This window comes from Podarcis raffonei, chromosome 9 (genome assembly GCF_027172205.1).
Source record: "Podarcis raffonei isolate rPodRaf1 chromosome 9, rPodRaf1.pri, whole genome shotgun sequence".
NCBI lineage: Eukaryota > Metazoa > Chordata > Lepidosauria > Squamata > Lacertidae > Podarcis > Podarcis raffonei.
The window spans coordinates 6,966,436-6,985,831 of NC_070610.1; the positions used below are offsets into that span (position 1 = coordinate 6,966,436).

The 19,396-nt window shown below is 43.9% G+C and overlaps 2 protein-coding genes across 3 annotated transcripts in view; one reads left to right on the forward strand and one right to left on the reverse strand.

Annotated features, from left to right (window-relative positions):
• Positions 1-1,207, reverse strand: part of MAN2C1 (mannosidase alpha class 2C member 1) — a 31,547-nt gene extending 30,340 nt beyond the window's left edge. Inside the window, exon 1 of one of the 2 annotated variants that reach the window (XM_053402383.1) lies at positions 806-1,207. In XM_053402383.1, the coding sequence (XP_053258358.1) occupies positions 806-924 (119 nt within the window). In that variant the 5' untranslated portion in view covers positions 925-1,207. Of the gene's footprint in view, positions 1-580; positions 741-805 lie in introns of those variants that run through there. The other variant, XM_053402384.1, reaches the window with a different exon arrangement.
• Positions 1,208-4,183: 2,976 nt separating this feature from the next.
• The window catches only part of IREB2 (iron responsive element binding protein 2), a 33,779-nt gene continuing 18,566 nt past the window's right edge, over positions 4,184-19,396 (forward strand). Inside the window, exons 1-5 of the mRNA XM_053402350.1 lie at positions 4,184-4,344; positions 8,716-8,805; positions 13,721-13,886; positions 16,055-16,192; positions 16,759-16,974. Coding sequence (XP_053258325.1) covers positions 4,326-4,344; positions 8,716-8,805; positions 13,721-13,886; positions 16,055-16,192; positions 16,759-16,974 — 629 coding nt within the window. The 5' untranslated portion in view covers positions 4,184-4,325. The remainder of the gene's footprint in view (positions 4,345-8,715; positions 8,806-13,720; positions 13,887-16,054; positions 16,193-16,758; positions 16,975-19,396) is intronic.

Below are 19,396 nucleotides of genomic sequence, written 5' to 3' on the forward strand. Positions count from 1 at the left end.
GGTTTACAGCAAATATAAAACATTGGTTAAAATGCAACTTAAAAACAGCATAAAATACAACATAATGCAGCATCAATGTCAATAAAATTCAAAAATTCAGGTGACTTTTTTTGGGGGGGGGGAGAAACCCAGTCAGTAGACATCAAATGATCACCAGGGCTAACTGGCCAAGTTGGTCCTACTAGGGACAGCAAGGAGACCAGGGAAGAATTTTAATGTGGGGTCCCAGAAGGGTTTCTTCATAGAAAAGGGAAATGGGAATAGAGGATCAGGCTAATTCAAATTGAAGGCTAGGCGAAATAGCTGAATGGAATGGCCCATCTAGTCCAGCATCCTATTCTCAGATGCCCCAGTGGGAAAACCGGAAGCAGGACCTGAGCATGGGCATAGCCATTATTTTTGTTAGGAGGGGGCAGGCCTTTTGTTGGGGGGGGGCTCAGTTAGCTATGCATTTTTATTTATTTTAATTGATTTGGGAGAGCAGTTGCCACCTTCTGCCCCCCCCCCCCGGCTACGCCCATGGACTAGAGCACAAAAGCACTTTTCCCCGCCCCTGCAGTTTCCAGAAACTGATATTCACAAGTGTTATTTGCTCCAATTGTTGGAGGCAGAGCACAGCCATCGCGGCTAGAAGCCATCCATAGCCCTCTCCTCCATGAAACTGCGACGGTCAGCCATCCAAATTGGTGGCCATCACTGCCTCCTGTGGGAGGGAGTTCCGTAGTTTAACTCTGCGCTGCGTGAAGAAGGAAGCCAGGTGGGGAGAATGGGGACGGCTTTAGGTGTCGGACCAACACAAGCCCACCTGCCCCGGAGGTTGCAGTCCGTGAAGTATATCTCGGAGATAAACTTTTCGACCCGTTCGAGTGTAGTTCGCCGGTGCTTCAATACGGCAGGTTTTAGCTCTGCCCCGGACCCCGCCATGGCTCTCCAAACGCAAAAATTAATCCCTTCGGTACGGCACGTAAATATATCCGCTGCACAACACAACTGAGCACAATGGTTCCGCCTCCCCTGGGCTCCCTAAAGCGCGACTCTCGGGTTCCAGGAAAGCGGAGTTGTCTTTTTTTAAGGCGCAGGCGTCTGAAGGAAATGAAATCTCCGCCCTTCCCCTCAGTTTCACTTTCCACAGTAGCGAAGTTTATGCCCTTGGTGGCCAAAAGGAGGGCACTGCGTTTTCCTCTGAGCCCCAACGTGTACAGTACATCTTTATCGGATGTGGAAAGCGCTTATCCGGTGAAAGATCCACGACTGATTTTTCTGCAAGACAGTGCAATAGAATCTGCACAGAATGTGTAAGGGATTTGGACAGCCTTACTGTGAGCGAGACAGTCACAGCCCCCTGCCCCCACTGTTAGCACCAAAGGGCAAAGTCTAACATAGTTAGGCTTTGACCACCAAATATTTTTTTTCCAGAGAAAAAGACCATACAAAATTACACAGAGCCCTGTGTGCTTGCTGTTCTAAAAGGACAAGGCTCTTCCCTCCCCTTTTCAAAAATGCATTTATTTATTAAAAAAATATGTGCCCCCACCACAACTTCTGGCCCACAGTGAGATGGCCCAACAGTGGCTTACAACATAACACTTAGTTTAAAAATACATTGCTCCTGTGCAACAGTGGTAACTTGTTTATCACCTTCTTCCAAGGGGGCTCCGGGTGGTGTACTGTATGTGGTTATTTATCCTTCTTGCCTTTTTATCTCACAGCAACCCTTCAAGGTAGACATGTCTGAGAGGTAGTGCCTTGCTCTACGTTACCCACTGAGGTTTGTGGTTTGAATTGAAATTTAACCAAGGCCTGACTGCTCCTAGCCCAACACACACACCAGTGCCTCTAACACACAAGCAGAACACCATCTCTGGGCAACCTTCTGTGGCCATATGCCAGCAGTACAGAGGCAAAAGGGGGTGGAACAATGAATGCAGATTTTACCTTTCTACAGCAAGGTACTTTCTATACCCACTCACACACCCCTCTCTGCCCAGGCAGGCAAGAGGCATCGTCGAAGTTCAAGGGCTCCTCTCTCCTGAGGAGCACTGAAGGAGAGCATGAAGCAGGACCAGTGAAGAGGGTGGCCTGGGGAGGATCCAGTGGGCCAAAAAAGGGGACCTGCTGAGCCACATTTAGCTCCCACCCAATCTCATGAATGAAAAAAGGCACATGGGAGGGGCAGGAACCCAACCAGCCTGGCAGCTAAATCTTACTAGTGGAAAGGGAGCAACATTGTCTACCACACCAAAGGGCAGCAGGTGAGCTTCGGAGAGCCATGTGGCTGCCACACCCAGCTCAGCCCTTCAGCACCTGGCCACTGCTCCGCCTGGCACCTGCCGTACTTGCTGCCCATTCAAACCAATGCCACAGGGCAGCGACACATCAGCAAGTGCCTTAATGGTCTGAGCATGCACAGTCTGCTTGTGGATTCCTCTTTTTCTCAGCTCCCTGTCAGCGTCCTAGGCTCACGGCACAACCTGTGAAGTCTTCAGCAAGGAGAGTTGGTGGGAATTACACCATTTGCTTTGATAGCCTTTATTAGGAAGAGATGAAAAAAGAGTGCATGGGAAAGGATACCGTTAGGAGACTCTGCTAACTCAAGACTGTATGTCAAGGTACGTGCAGGGGGAATTCAGCCTTGAGTTAGCTTGAGAGAAAGCAGGCGCCCTGTTCATTCTCGGTGAATCGGACTGTGGGGATCCTTTCCCTCCGAGAATGTGACTTCATTTCTACGCAGTGTAAAGCTGAGGCGAGGGAACATCTGTGGATGAGCCTCTGCAAATCTTTTTTTTTTAATATATAATTTTTATTAGTTTTTTTAACATATCATTTTCAACAGTAATTAAACATACTTTTACATCTTATTCAAATTTTTGACTTTCATCAATCCTGTCTGAAAATTTTCCAATCTAATCTCTCAATATGCATTTCTTATCTTCCCTATTACATTTCAAACTCATAACCAATATCTCTATCTTTTCTACTTTGTAACACTTCGTATATTTCTCCTTACAAAACTTCTTGTAGTCCTACTAGCGTAATTTGTTGATTACAGTTCCTCTTCAAATAATTCATATACTTCTTTCAATCTTCTGTAAATCTCTGGTCCCGCAGGTTTCGAATCCTTCCTGTCATTTTGTCTAATTCTGCATAGTCCATTAATTTCATCTGCCATTCTTCTTTCAGCGGAATTTCTTCTTGTTTCCATTTCTGGGCTCTTGCCGCAGTTGTTGCATATAAAAACAATTTAACATCTTGCCTATTAATGTCCTGACCTATAATACCAAGTAAAAATGCTTCTGGTTTTTAAAAAAATGCATATTTCAACATCTTTTTCATCTCATTAGATATCATTTCCCAGAAGTTCTTTACTTTTTTACATTCCCACCACATATGATAAAATGTTCCTTCTTTTTCTTTACATTTCCAACATTTTTTAAAACAAAAAAATTTTTTTCCTTCCAGTAGCACCTTAAAGACCAACTAAGTTAGTTCTTGGTATGAGCTTTCGTGTGCATGCACACTTCTTCAGATACACGTGTGCATGCACACGAAAGCTCATACCAAGAACTAACTTAGTTGGTCTTTAAGGTGCTACTGGAAGGAAAAAAATTTTTTTGTTTTGACTATGGCAGACCAACACTGCTACCTATCTGTAACTCCAACATTTTTTATTTGTCATATACATTTTAGCTAATTTCACTGGTGTAATATACTATCTATACATCAGCTTCATCATATGAGCCTGTGCAAATCATAGGCCTGGGGACTGCCCTTTTGTGGGCTCCCCAGCAGCAGCCACTTTCGCTAGGACCAAGGGAAGCCTCCTCCAACATAGCAAGGAAGAAGCCCAGCCCCAAGCAAGCCCAGGGGCTGCCTCCGGAGGGGCTCAGCGGCCGGCCCTAGCGGCCCCCACCCGAGGCCTGGTAGGGAAGCCTCGCTCCTCCCACCGCCTTGGCCCCGGCAGCGACGCCCACAGCTGCAGCACACGCGGCCCCTTTGCCCTCCTTCGACAAACGCAGCGGGGCTCAAGTGTCGCGAGAGCTGCGGCCGGCCCGCTGGCCAGCTCCGCTATTCCTTCCCCGCAGTAAACCCTCGCGAGATTTCCGGCCGCTTTCCTTTCTTGCCGGCGGCCGAGCTCTCGCGAGAGCACCCCCCCCCACACACACACCGCGACGAGAGGGCGGGGCCGAGGCGAGCCTGTTATCTCCTCGCCGCGCTTAACCTCTCGCGGCGTTTGAGGGAAGACTCCGCCCCTCCTGGGCACTTGCCCCCTCGCGCCCCCCCCTCCCTGGCCGCCGCCGCCGCCGCCTTTCTCGGGAGGGAGTGACATGGAGCCGGCCGGGCCAGGTCAGTGTGAAGGGGAGGCGGACGGGCGGAGGGAGGGAAGGACCCCGGGCCCCCGCGCCCCCTCTGCCCTCCTCAAGCGCATTCCTTCTCCTGCCGCCCCCCCCCCTCAGGCCTCATTTCAACTCCCCCTCAGAGCCCCCCCGGTCTTTTCTGCCCCTTTTCCTTTGTGCTTGCCTCCTCCCCCCCCCAGCCCCCCGTCTTCAGAGGGGCCGGGGTCTGTCGGCCATCTTCTCTCCCCGTGTAAAGGGAGCGGAGGAGGCGGGGGCGGGGCTGCTGACCTCTGTCAGGGCTGGGCCACTTCAGGTTGCGGCGGCGGGGGGGGGGGGGGGAGTCAAAGAATGGGGTGGGGTTAAATTTTTTTACTGCGCCTCTGGGCGCCTAATGTGGGGGAATAGGAGAGGCCTTGTTTTCGTGGGGTGGGGAGGTTCATCTCCCTCATGACTGTGCCTATTCAGGTTGTGGGGGGGGGGCGGTGTTTGTGGCAGGGATTGCGGGTGGGGGGGGTTGTTCCCTCAGTGAACATTCCGCCCTACTTAAAAACAAATATCTTCTGTCACCGAAGGCTATCGTTCTGGAGAGAAACACACGCCCTCTGGTCCTCTGGCTTTGTGTACACTATATAAACTACTTTTTCATTTGTGCACGAGTGCTGTAACGGGGGGGGGGGGTGGAGCTGCCATGTCACACTCCTGGTTTTCTATGTGTAGGGAGCTGTTTTTAAAGAAAGCTAGTCTGTCAAGAAACTTGTCTTTGCTGTGACACACTAGTTATCTGTGCGCAGGGAGTTACCGTATTTTTCGCTCTATAGGACGCACTTTTTCCCCTCCAAAAATTAAGGGGAAATGTGTGTGCGTCCTATGGAGCGAATGCAGGCTCCTTGGTTTCAGCAATAGCAATGCGAAGCCACCGCAAACCCCACAAGCTCGGGGGGCAGCGGGAAGGAGGCGCGCCACCTTTGTGCTGCTCCCCGACCTCTTTGAGGCTTTTCCCCGAGGAGGGAGAAGGGACTGACTGGCCGTGTCAGTCCCTTCTCCCTCCTGGTCGAAAAGCCCGCAGGAGCCATGTGCTCCTTAAAGGGTGCGCGGCTCCTGTGGGCATTTGCTGGAGATGGGGGAATTCCCCCACCTCCCGCAAAAGCAGGGAAAAGGTCTGGGAGAAGCGCACAGGCTGCGCGTAGCCTGTCCGCTGCTCCCAGAGCTGGGGGGGGATCATTTTTTCCCCCTTGATTTCCCCCTCTGAAAACTAGGTGCGCCCTATGGTCAGGTGCGCCCTATAGAGCGAAAAATACAGTAACTGAATGGTGCTTCATATATTTTTTTAATGTCAGCCTGCGCACAGCCCTGACACAGGTTTGAAATGCATCCTCTTCCAAGTGAGAAGTAGGCCATGGTATTTGGTATAAACGTGATAGGATTTTTGGGTTATGCCTTTGAGAAAATGAAACAAAATTGTCCTCTGTGCCTCATGTAACAGTTTTCATGCTCTCTATGTTGTGTTTATTTTTTTCTATTATTTTTTGCACTCCTTGCTGCTCAGCCAGAAGAGCCTGGTTATTTTAAATTATTATTATTATTATTATGGCTTGACAGGTGCAGATTAGTATGTAAAAGGGAAATTTAGGAGCTGGTCTGTGCTGTTGCTCCTGCTTCTTTTAATTTCCCCCACATATTTGCATTCCTCTGTCCCCCAGCAAAAGCTGCCAGCTGATGGCAGGAGATGGGCATGCTCAAACACCATAGAAAATGCAAGTGATGTAAAGATCGAGTTGGGGAATGATTCTCTTTACTGAAAAGTATTTCATGTTAAGAGCAAAAGCCTCCACCAGCAAAATGGCCTCGCCAGACAATGAGTCCAGCTTGCAAAATGGCCAGGAACTTTCCCCTTGGATTCAGTGCATGTCAGCATACTATGAGGAATGGTGATTTTTTTTTTTAAAGGGCTTGGGTTACTAAAGCTTGAAAACTGTTAGGCCAATTATGAATAGTAGCAATGCTAGTAGATATGGGCACAACCCTCCTGCATTTTTCAGAATGTCCCAGTTTACTAGTGTGAGGAATCTATGCAGCTCAAACCTTCAAAGAGAAAGATATTTGTTTATGCTTCTTCAAATAACTTTTAAAAAAGCAGGTATACCTTGTGCCTTAACCCTTACATTTCCCCCCAAAAAACTGCTTGAGGCCACTCAAATATGATGAATAATATGAAGCATGTTAATGGGAACAATATTTTATATAAGTATGATCAGACTTGTATGGCTACTTTTGTAAAGAAATTTAAATATATATGCCCATTATGAAGCATGTAAACACCACTTAAAGCTATAATCAAAATATTTGTTATGTAATAAAAAATCACTTAGTCCTAACCTCTAGTTCTGCAAACTCTTAATTTAGTTGCCAGTAGTATAAAGCTTTTTAGCCTCTTTGAAACTGATTCTGGTATATAAACAATCAGGGAATGGTAAAATGGCACAGTAGCAATGAAGTACATTGCTATTGGTGTTCAACCCACCCAAATCAAAGGGCTTAAATAGAGCACAATTCCTGTATGTTTCTTTAGAAGTAAATCTCACTGTGTTCAGTGGGTCTTTCTTGTAGGTGCATTGTATTTAGGATTGCAGCCTAAGCATGCTGACCTTTGAATTGTGACTGATTGAATAATACTGTATTCCTGTTTCAGGGGAAAATCCCCTCAGTTAAATCACAGTGGAGCTTTTATATTCATCCAGATGTTGCTGCTTCCAAATGTAGCTATAGAATAATTAGAATGGAGGGTTGAGAGAGGATTGGAAGACAGAATACATTTAATCTATTACACACTATCTAAAGATTAGTGGCAGTAAATTGTGCAAAGCCACTCTAAATTGTTCTGTTTATTCCTTAGAATTGTAATCAGTACAACTTGAGTAAATTATTTGGATAACTTATCTACAATAGAAGATGTAAAAACATTTTTGATGTTTAAAGCTGCACTCCTAAACTTCCATGTTGAAAATGCATTCAAACATAGCACAAAACCACAGTTCAGTGCTATGGGAATGAGCACAAGTTATTTGCAGGGAACAGAATGGTTCCTCATTTCATCCAAACTGAGAAGAAGAGTGGTCAGTAATAGTGGTCACTAACAGTGGTTACTGCTAATGGCGGGGCGGGGTGGAAACAGAGCACATTTTAAAAGTTAACTTGTTTCCCTGAACTATAGTTAATACTAAATACAGGTTTTCCGGTTTTGAATACAACTACAGTTGACAACTGAAGCAAAAGCTTTGAGTGTCTTCCTCCTGACCACACTGGAGGAGTGCATGGGTTCTGAGGCTTGTGCACATAGTGTATTGTGTGTGAACCAGGCCCTTGAAATTAATGGAGCTTACAAACAATTCTTGGGGAGGAAATGCAGTATAAATACTTAAGTAGGAAAAGCACATCTCATGCATTATTCCAATCAGTTTGCAGATTTGTGTGCCAGTCAAATTGTACAGTACTCAAGTTTTCTCACTTAGAACTCCACCCTTATAGTTTTCATCCTATTTTTGTTACCTGGTTAACAGTGTGTGAAATTAGCCAGGGCAATTTCGCACGTGGCTTTCAGCCACTTGCAACCAAGTGAAGATGCCTGGGTGCCAGGATGGCACCTGACATCTCCACCATCTAGAGGTGCATGCCTGGGGATCATTGGATCTTGAATGTTTTCACACACCGATACCACACCCTGTAGAATTCTATCAGTTCTATTTTATCTGTACAATCAGAATGAATTTCAGGAACCAAAATGCTTTTTCTGTGCAGGAGTAGTGAAATTGTTGTCGCTTGTCTTCACTTACCCCACCCCACTGCCCTGCTCACAGTTGTGAAGAATATTATTACGTTATGAATAAGAACAAGAGGTATGAATAGGCCAATATATGGACTGTCCCTGGATAAAGTGACTTCTTTAAGTTCTCAAAGTTTTTTACCTAGCTCAGGGTTGTCATCTGAACTATATACTGTAACTGAGAATCAGTCACAGCCATTCAGTAATTTGAAAAATAAGACTTTAGAGCCATCTTACCCAAAAATGGCAACTAGACATTCCGTTTTGGTGACTGTAACGTTGACTTAAGGAGCCATTTAGCACCTAGCTTATATATGTGAGTTTCTAACACTGCTGGTTAATATGCATTCCTGTGCAGTCTAGATCAATTGTGCTTACCTAGGAGTAAATGTGAATAGAATTATAGCTGTAGTTTTTTATCATATATACCTGCCTTCTTTTGGTAAGAAGTCATTGTCAATAGTTACTTCCCTTCTTCTGTTGTTCCATATCTGTGCTATTATCGGTTATATATATTATAACAACATGTTATATTAATCATCAGTATGACTTGTCTTTCAGAGCGCCTTTTCCAGCACTTAATTGAACCACTGAATGACAGAACAGACAAGAAGTTCTACAATGTTGCTAAACTGGGAGGCACCAAATACGGTAACACTTAATTGTCTTTTTGTTAATATGACTTCATTAATAATATGATACCTGCAATATTGTATTACATAAAATTTAAGTGCTAATTTTCTATAGGTTGGGATGCGCTTCTGGTTTTCTTCAGAACTGTTTGAAATATATGGCTTGATATAAGACACTATTACATGCTGATCGCACTGCCATGGAGATAATTACATCTACTGCATAAATAGCACAGTCCTAAACCTGCCTGCTCAGAAGCAAGCAGTATTGAATCCAATGGAGTTTACTCCCTTGTGGTGTTAGGATTGGGCCTTGCTCCACGTATTTGTAATCTAGACTAGCTGTTTTCAGAAATTTATTTCCACATTTTACGCTTTCAAAGTGTTCAAACTCATCTAACTCATTATTGGATTTCAGCCTTAATGGACAAGAGCTATCACTGAGTTAGTTGAAAATCACATAAATCAGAGCAATCTCTTTGAAGTTCCTCACAGCTCTGTTACAGTACAACTTAGTTATGGTGCGAAGATAGTTAACTTTCCTGCAAGTGGGGTAGGGGAAAGCAACATTTTTGTATGCATTGTTTGGTTTCCATTGATGGGCTGCTGGCACGTACAAGGCCAATAGCCATGACTCCCAAGCCCCCCGCCCCATTCATTTTTGCAAAATTTTATTGAAATTAGCACTCACTGTGCAATAGCTCAAATCCTTTACTTTAACTGTCATTTTCTGAAACAAGAACAATTGAGCAGAATTTGGCTGTAATCCTAAACAAACCTAATAGGAATTAAGTCCATGAAACATATTGGGACTTACCTCTGAGTAAACATACTTGGGGTTCCACAGTTAGTTACCTTATTGCATATTGCTAAAATTCTAGATGGATGTCATAGCTTCCATGGTAACTGCAGTTGGGACACGTAACTCAAGCAGAGTTAAGGTGAAGTTTACAAAACAAAAGTGTTTCACCTGAAGTGCTTCAGTAATATGTATTATTTGATCCACCTCGGTTCCAGTGGTGTTCAGCGAAATTTTTCCTAGGGGAACAGTTAAGGCCAGAGGCACCAGCTTGCAAGGGTGATGTGGAGCAGGTTGTCACGCGTGTGAGCATCGCACCTCCCTCCGTAAGCCAGGCAGAAGCTTCCTGGCCTTCGGGAAGGAGGCGCCAGGCTTTAATACTGTACAGTACTGTAATACTCCAATTTACTGGGAACAATTAGGGGACTAGCCTAGTCCCCCTAGTCCACTGACTACACACCACTGCTTGGTGCATAGGTTTTATTTGTTACATAACATAGTAAGAAACAAAACCTATGAGCCAAGGTGGATCAGATAGACATATTACTGAAGCAGTTTTTATACTGTAAACCACCCTGTGATCCTCGGGTGAAGGGCAGTATAGTGGTACCTCGGGTTACAGACGCTTCAGGTTACGTGTTTTCAGGTTGAGCACCGTGCCAAACCCGGAAGTACCGGAATGGGTTACTTCCGGGTTTCGGCGCTCGCACAGAAGCACTAAATCGCGCTTTGCGGGTTGTGAATGTGCCTCCTGCGAATGTGCCTCCCACACGGATCACATTTGCAACCCGAGATTCCACTTTATAGAAATTTAATAAATAAATAAATACAAAATATTTACAAAAAAAATACTTTTAACCACTCTTCTTACTAGGCCTCTAGTATCTCTTATTTACTGTAAACAAATATTAAACAGTGTAGTGCTTTCTTTGATGTACCTTTGCAGAGCTCTAAAATTACCTTAGTTTTATAGAGCCATCCTATGTATGTTTACTCAGAAGTAAGTCTTGCTGAGTTCATTGGCATTTACTGCAGAATACGTATGCCCAGAGTTTTATCACTTTGTTCAGCCTGGCTGTCGCTAGCCTGCAACTGTTATCTTGTGTAAAACATGGACGCAAACAGTTTCTGCTGTTTATAGCCTTTGAAAAGCAGATTTATGAACATATCAAGCTGCCTTACCATGGGCTCTTCTAGGTCAATATTGGCTACCAGAAGACAACCAGAATCAAGAGAGCATAGTCCATCACCAAGAATTCAGGCTAGGCTGACTCTTGATAAAATTAGGGTTGGGAATAAGCAAGGTTCCCAGGGGAGGGTTTGTCTCCAATGCCGCCCCCCCCTCTCAGGAACAGCTGCAGGGAAAAGAGACAGGGAAGTTAGGCAAGACATGGAACAGTGCAAGAGACAAACTGAAGCTAGGTGGCAGAGACCCAGCAGCCCAGCACTGGGTTTCTAAGCAACTGGCCAAACGCCTGCTGTCACCTTTCAGGAGGTTCCCTGTTATGTGTCGAAACAGGCAATTAGGTTGCAGTCTGGCTAGTCTACCAGACACCAAGGTGCTGTCCTCGAGTGTTGATTGTTGCTGGTTGCTGCTGCTTAAGGCACATGAGAACCCTGATTATTGAGCAAGGAAACTTGTAAGAGCAATAAAAAGAGGTCATGTTCAGGATTCTGACCAGTTTTTTTACATGAGCTCAATATATATGAGCTCAACACTACTCTCCTTACTTGTGTTCCCCAGCACCTGGTGTACTGAGGTTGGCTGTTTCCTGCTTGGTGCCCATCACTACATTACGTGGCAGTGAATTCCATTTTACTATGTACTGTGTGAAGTTCTTTGCGTCTTTTTCTATCCTGAATGTCCCACCATCCTAGGAACCAACTCCTAGGGACTGAGGCCCCTTTGCCCCCCCACAAAATATTTGAGGGAGCTGCCTCCCAAAGTTAATGGGCATTGCCATTCAAATGGGGGTGGGTGCCGTGTCTTGTGATAGATTATGTGGGGTGGAGCTTACCTGGAACTCCCCCCCCCAATATTTTATTCAAGTTGGCACCCTTGCCCACCATTCAGCTTCAGTGGATGACCTCTGGTTTTAGTATTGTAAGGGAGAGGGACTTCTCTATCTGCTTTCTCTTTGGTAATTAATGTAAAAAAAATGTATTAATTGCTCAAATTACTTGTTTTTCATGTTTATCCTGCCTTCCATTATGGAACTCACTACATGTGCATAGGGTTTCCAACCAGTTGCCCGGCAGGCATGGGTCAGGCCTGTTTTGCTTCAGTAAGGTTGCTGCATCATATGCCTTCAATAATAATAATAATAATAATAATAATAATAATAATAATAATAATAATAATAATAATAATTTTTTATTTATATCCCACCCATCTGGCTGGGTTTCCCCAGCCACTCTGGGCGGCTCCCAACAGAATATTAAAAACACAATAAAACATCAATGCCAAATCTTGCATTTGACTCCTTTTGTTCTGATGCATTCTGCGGTTTTGCTATATAAATATTGAAAGTTGAGTGTTGCTTGTGGGCAAACTGTATGTAGATACTGATCAGGTTGAAAATAATTATTAAAGTCTTTGGGATTCAGTTAAAAAAGTCTTGCATAGAGTCCATGTTCTTAATTAAATGGAGGAAATTGCAAAAAGGACAAAATTTATGTTAAGTACTTTGGCAGTTTGAATCTAAAACACATTTGCCAATTCATGGTTAGCTTTTGGATGAATCACCTAATGAGAGTGAAATCATGCTGTCTGCCCTGTAAAGCCCAACTAATTTGAATGAAGCTGGTGAGCCCTGCAGCAGCACTTTGTGCTCTCTGGAGCTGAAAAAATAGTATGCGGACCTGTTAAACTTGCTAGTTAGTGCTGTGTCAGTCTACTTTATTGCAACTTTACATTGTGAATAATTTTTAAATGGAGTAACCGCTATCTCCTGAGGTGGTTGCTATAAAATCCTCACAAATGTGAACACATGCATGTTAGAACATGCTCCAGAATCATAAAGACCCAGGAAGCTGCCTTAAAACTATTGGGCCATCTAACTCAGCATTGTCTTCACTGACTGGCAGTAGATCTATAGGAATGCCAGGGACTGAACCTCTTGAGTACAAAGCGTGTGCTTTACCACCTGATTTCTGCTGTGTGAAAGAGTTCATGAGCAAGTGCACCAGGATTCCAGCAGGCAAGTCAGTGCATGAAGTATTCCCTGAAGGTGGAAAATAGACATAGCTGTGCTGCAGCGGCATCTAAAATATTGGTCACTCCAAGGGAAATATCTTAACATTTCCCCCATTGCTTTGAATCTGCCTAGATTTTTAATCCGAGCCCTTCTTAGTCTCATTATCATTTTTTCTCTCTCCCCACCCTGCCCAGACACTAATACTTTTATGAAATCTTTTTATTGCCATATGCTGGACTTAACATCATGGATTTGAAGCAGTAAAATTTTACCGGCCACTTGAGACCAAGTCCCTTGGTTTAGCCATATCCGTCAGAGGAACAATTCTCTGTACTAATCTTTGCCTTCTCAAGATGTCAGTCAGTGTTGCCACAACAAAAAGCCCAGAAGCACAATATCAAGGAGATCTGTCTTACAACTAAGCAGCATCATTTGCTGGCTTATCTTTGTCAATAAAGAAAACTATTCAGTGTTACCTAGCATTTATTGGCCTTTTGTTGTGACACTCAAGGATACTGAGACCCTGTTGCGCTAGTTCAGCCTTCCCCAACTGGAGCCCTTTTATCTCAAAGACTAGCAAATGAAATTGACAGACTAACCACCACTTCCAGAATTCCATCTAGCTCGGGACAGCCTGAAATATACGAGTTTAGTTTAATTTACTTTCACCAATTGGTGACCATATACCAGTTTATGCATTGTTGGGTTCTAGCTCACTTACCATGGGGGATTGGTGCAAATGAGTATCCTATTTTGATTTGTTTAATTTTCCTACTAAGAATAGTTTGCACTGAGCTGTAGTGCTATTTTGATAAAGCTATCAACATCATTTTAAAGGCTCAGTTTAGAGATGTGAAGACCCAGAAGGGAGGGGGAAAACACATTTGGGCAGTAGCCTATACACAAGTAACCAATTCAGTTACTTTATCTTTGTGCAGATATCCTGCCTTACTCCATACGGGTACTGTTGGAAGCTGCTGTCCGCAACTGTGATGGCTTCCTAGTGAAAAAAGAAGATGCTATGAACATTTTGGACTGGAAAGAAAAACAGAACAATGTTGAAGTGCCCTTCTGTCCTGCCAGAGTCCTTCTCCAAGACTTTACGTAAGACACATTTTCCTCATTATATATTTTAGCTGGGTCTAATGCGTTCTTCAAGCACTGCAGGCTTTATCTAAATGTTCAGGGTGGAACTTACACAGTGTTTAGAGAGGCAGAAGTTCAGGTATTCATGTAGGTTTATACTGGCAACAGATCTACATAATGAATGTCTCTTCAGGAAAAGTGGTTGAAATAATGGGGTATCCTTTCACTGCTGACTGCTTTGTGTATGTCTCAAGATACTTCTGCTGCAGGGACTTTTGGACATCTCTGCTTCAGTTCCCATCTCACACTAATGACTATATTGTTTCTTCACAATTGGGACATTCTTCCACATACATAAATATGGGCTGCTGCCTTATATCAAGTCAGGCCATTGGTCTGTCAAGCTCAGTAGGCTTGGGGAATAGGATCTAGCCAGTGGCTCCACTTCACAGTTCCCTGTCAAGAACTCTGGAGTATAGTTGATCCCAATAGGGTTTGCATTTGGCTCCAAATTTCAAAAGGTGCCCTGCTTCCTTAAGGTATGATCAGAAGTGCACTTTGAGGTTTTTGCAGCTACATCTTTACCTGCCCTGCACCTGGCACAGGGCATGGCATGGGGAAAATACCCTCATGGGTCAAATTGGGACTCTGGCTAGGTCTCATTAGGCTGTGGGAGGGAGCTTCCCCATGCTTGGTCTACATCAGTTTCCCCCAACCTTGGGACTCCAGCTGTTTTTGGACTACAATTCCCATCATCCTTGACCACTGGTCTTGCTAGCGAGGGATGATGGGAGTTGTAGTCCAAAAACAGCTGGAGGCCCAAGGTTGGGGAACACTGGTCTACATGAACTGACAGCTGCTTTCCAGACAAGGGTCTTTCCCAGCCTTACCCAGAGGTTCCAAGAATTGAATTGGGACTTCCTGCATATAAAGGATGTGCTACTGTCCCTTGCCTAAGCATTTTATTTGTTGTTAAAAAATGAAAACCTTCAAAGTACAGCAGCAAACAGTAGCAGTTAATTCTTACTCCTTTAATCTGGTCTCTGTCTCAAACATGAATTCTGTGTAATGCAAAACACGGTTGGCATATAATTGTGCTTTTAATCATTTGCATGTCTAGTTAGCAAATTGGTTATAGCAGCATGGACATAGCAGGAGGAATTTGAATATGTTGTTGTAAGTACTTGAAAACCATGGGAAGAAATGTAGGTCTTCAAAAACATGTCATAGGTGGGCCTATGTCAAGGATAAGCATGTTAATGGTAAAGGCTGGATCAATACTAGCAGGGCTTACGGTGTGCTTCAGAATCCCTAAAGGATGTGGTCCCAAGAAAAAAAATTAACTCCATCAAGATGTAGACCCAATGTTCCCAGCCCTGTTTTTCAGAGCACAAGATGGTATGCACTCGATCTGTTTATACTGTACTAAATGCAGGGAGTAGGTGTGCCCAAGTCAGACTGGACTTGAGGAGGAGGTTTAGATAACTTAAGGTTCATGTAGCAAGTGGCTCAGTATTAAGGATGGTGTTTGATGCAAGCAATTTGCCGGCGATTTGCCTCTTGTTGACAGTTTTGTCTTGAAATTGCTGGCAACGTTGTCGTCTGGCTGGCCAGTGCTGAGAATTAAGGTGATACAGAAGTCTCATTGGACTCTGATGTCCACCTTAACATACAACCAAACAACCATCCAGAATGATTTAGAGGGGTAGAAACAAACCAGGCTCACATACTTCTATTTTCTTTTGCACAGCATTACTTTCCACTTTCTGCTTAGTTCAAAGCAGAGTTATGACATCTGTTTGTGTATGCGCTCCAGAACTGGAGGTTTGATTGGGTTTCCAGTTTTGATTTGAAAGCAGACACAAGCAATAATTGCTGATACAGATGTTATGACTAACAGGAAACTGAGAGTTGAAATAGCATGTGAAGAGGGTAAGATGCAGTGTGCAAGTCTGTGGTTTGTTTCTATTTCTCCAAACTATGTATTTCGAAGATTGTCTCACCCGGTCCATTCAGTGCAAGGATATTCTGTAGCATAAAATAAAAGTTTTCCTGAGTGTTTCTGAGCTATCATGTGGGACCTACTAAGACTGTGTTAACCAGTATGGGGCCCGTGTCATTGGCTTTAAAGGATCTTTATTCTGTGTGGCAGCTAAATATTTTTTTACATTGGTCATTTTTATTAGTGGAATTCCTGCAATAGTGGATTTTGCTGCTATGAGGGAAGCTGTGAAAAATCTTGGAGGGGATCCTACAAAAGTTCATCCTGCCTGCCCAACAGATCTCACTGTGGACCATTCTTTGCAGATTGACTTCAGTAAATGGTATTTATTGTACAACTGTTTTGTTTTTATTCTACTTTTTGAGTAGCAGTTATAGTGTAATGTGGGTCGCTTCATGTATGTGAAATTCCTACTCTCTGCTCCTGGTCAAGCCCCTCTAACCACTACACCACATTGACTCTCTTGTATTGAGGACTGCATACTGGAAGTAAGCAGAGCCAGAGCCAAAAGTGAATGGGCAACCCCTTTTCCACTTCCTTTCTTTTCTGCCACCCTTCCCCCCCTCCACTCTCCCCTCCTTCTCATCCTTGTGAAATTAGATGAAGGGCCATAGTTGCCCACCCCTGCTCTAAAGTGCACCACCCAGGTGCCAGTTCTGCAAGACACAGTGGCATGGTGCATGTCTCCTAGCTGAAATTGCCTGCCTGGTGAAGTTTACCAAACCATTAGCATCTCTCACCTCTTGAGAGATAAAACATGATCTCACTATTCTAGTGTTGCTTTGTTTGGGGTTTTTAATGTATATATTTTACATTTACTTTATATTTAGTAATTCAAAGGATTTTGATAAACTAAAACCGGTTTATTTTCTCTGTTTCTTTTTAAAGTGCAATACAGAACACTCCCAATCCTGGAGGTGGTGATCCCCAGAGGCCACCACCAAAACTTTCTCCACTTAAAGCTCCTCGGAAGCTACCGTGCAGGGGCCAGTCCAGCTGCAGAGGGCCATGTGATGGAGAGTCTGGTCGTAATTCGGGGCCACTTTCTGTGCAGATTGAGAACACGCCTCCGCTGTGTCCTTTTCATCTTCAACCAGTGCCTGAGTAAATTTTTTTCTCCAATTCTCCTTTTTTCATTTTGCTTTCTTCCTGCAGATGAGCATCCGTGCCATTGCTAGGGCTTTCTTCCAATTCCTCTATAACAGTACGTCCCTCAAGTTTAACATGGAGCATGTTAAGTATCAGGCACTGATTTATCTAACACTAAAGACTGCCATACATTAAGCTGTAACTTACTGGCAATCAAAAACTGGCAGGTTGGCTGCCTATAACAGTTCAGTTCTTGCTTCTTTTGCCACAGTGAAAGCTTGACAAGGCAATAATGTTTTTATTCTAAAGGCCACTTACTTTTTTATTTCTTTTAAAAAACAAAACATGTGATACAGTGGTACCTCGGGTTACATACGCTTCAGGTTACAGACTCCGCCAACCCAGAAATAGTACCTCTGGTTAAGAACTTTGCTTCAGGATGAGAACAAAAATTGTGCTGTGGTGGCAGCTGGAGGCCCCATTAGCTAAAGTGTCGCTTCAGGTTAAGAACAGTTTCAGGTTAAGAACAGACCTCCGGAATGAATTAAGTACTTAACCCAAGGTACCACTGTACATCTTTCTCCTTTTTTAAACAATACACATCTATGTGGAGAAAATTCTTAGTTCACTTTGTAAGTTGGAAAGTATTGTTTTTTTATTTATCTCAGATCAGTCCATACAGTGTCATGGATGGTGGAATCCTACAACCACATTGTCTACTAGCCTATTGAATGTTATTTATTTATATTTATAATTATTACACTTTTATTCTGCCCTTCATCCAATGACCCCAGGGTGGTTCACAGCAACATAACAGTGTACCATCAAGCTACAAAGTCATCTTCATATTCAGATAGTCTTGGGTTTGTTCCAGGGGTGCCCAAACTTTTTTCAAAGAGGGCCAGATTTGATGAAGTGTACTTGTGTGAGGGCTGACCAAAGTTGTTCAGCTTTTAGGATAAGCCAGATTAGACCCCCCAAAACAGACTTTGGACATTCCTGGTTTAATCTGTTTTTCTGTTAAGGCATTTTGCCAGATGTAAGAATTGTAAGGGCTGCTTCCAAAGTGCAGATACTTATTTTATTTTTAATTTTGATGAATTACATTTTAGCCCACCTTTCCCCCCAAGGAGCTTAGGATGGTGTATGTGTTTCTCTTCCCTGCCATTTTACCCTCACAATAACCCTGTGAGGTAGGATAGGCTGAGAGACTGTGACTGGCCTAAGGTCGCCCTGTGACTTTCACTGCTGAGTGAGGATTTGAACCCTGGTCTCCCAGGTCCTGATGGGACGCGGGTGGCGCTGTGGGTTAAACCACAGAGCCTAGGACTTGCCAATCAGAAGGTCGGCGGTTCGAATCCCCGCAACGGGGTGAGCTCCCATTGCTTGGTCCCAGCTCCTGCCCACCTAGCAGTTCGAAAGCACGTCAAAGTGCAAGTAGATAAATAGGTACTGCTCCGGTGGGAAGGTAAACGGCGTTTCCGTGCGCTGCTCTGGTTCTCCAGAAGTGGCTTAGTCATGCTGGCCACATGACCCGGAAGTTGTACGCCGGCTCCCTTGGCCAATAAAGCGAGATGAGCACCGCAACCCCAGAGTCGGCCACGACTGGACCTAATGGTCAGGGGTCCCTTTACCTTTACCTCCCAGGTCCTAGACCAACACTCTTAACCACTTCACCACACTGGCTCTGTAGCTGAGTTTCTATATGTGTATTTTCTCAGTGGGAAACTTTCATGAAGGCCTGGTTCACACAGAATGGTAAGACAGACTTGTTTACTATGAACAAGAAAGTGTGCTGGTACATTCTTCTCAAATCATGCTGTTCTTCCATTCCCCGGCTGGGAGGAAATGAACCAGAGGACTGACTTAGCATTCACATGTGATCCAGCAATCATTGTTTATTTTTTTTTTTCAAACCATGAGAGGAAGCCAAATTTGGTCTATCCATTTAACATTCTTCTGAAAGACATGATGATTGGCCACATTCAGTAAAATTCAGTCTCTGCCAGGGATTAAGCAAAAGCATAATATAGGAGGACAATTGTTGGACAGACATAGTAGAAATACCTCCAGATATATTTCTTAATCTATCGTAAATGAATGAGATTCCTGAAGCCGCACATTCCTGACTTGTCACCTTACTGGTTTTCTAATTTGCAGTAACAAGATATGAAGATAAGCGGTTTTCTTATCATGCATAACATGACTCTTAGTTGCTTCTTGCTTGAGGTTACTTACCTCTAAGAACAGTAGCTAGAAAGCACATCTTCCCTTTATGGCAGCATCATTCTAAAAGCCAGGTTATTTTTTAAAGACACCTTTTTAAAGCCAGCTTGCCCCGTGCGATCTGAAGCAGTGCTTATTGCCACATGATAGACACTCACTTCATGCTTTACAAGAGACCTTGGCTTTTTTAAAAAAGAGGGAATGTAGAAGA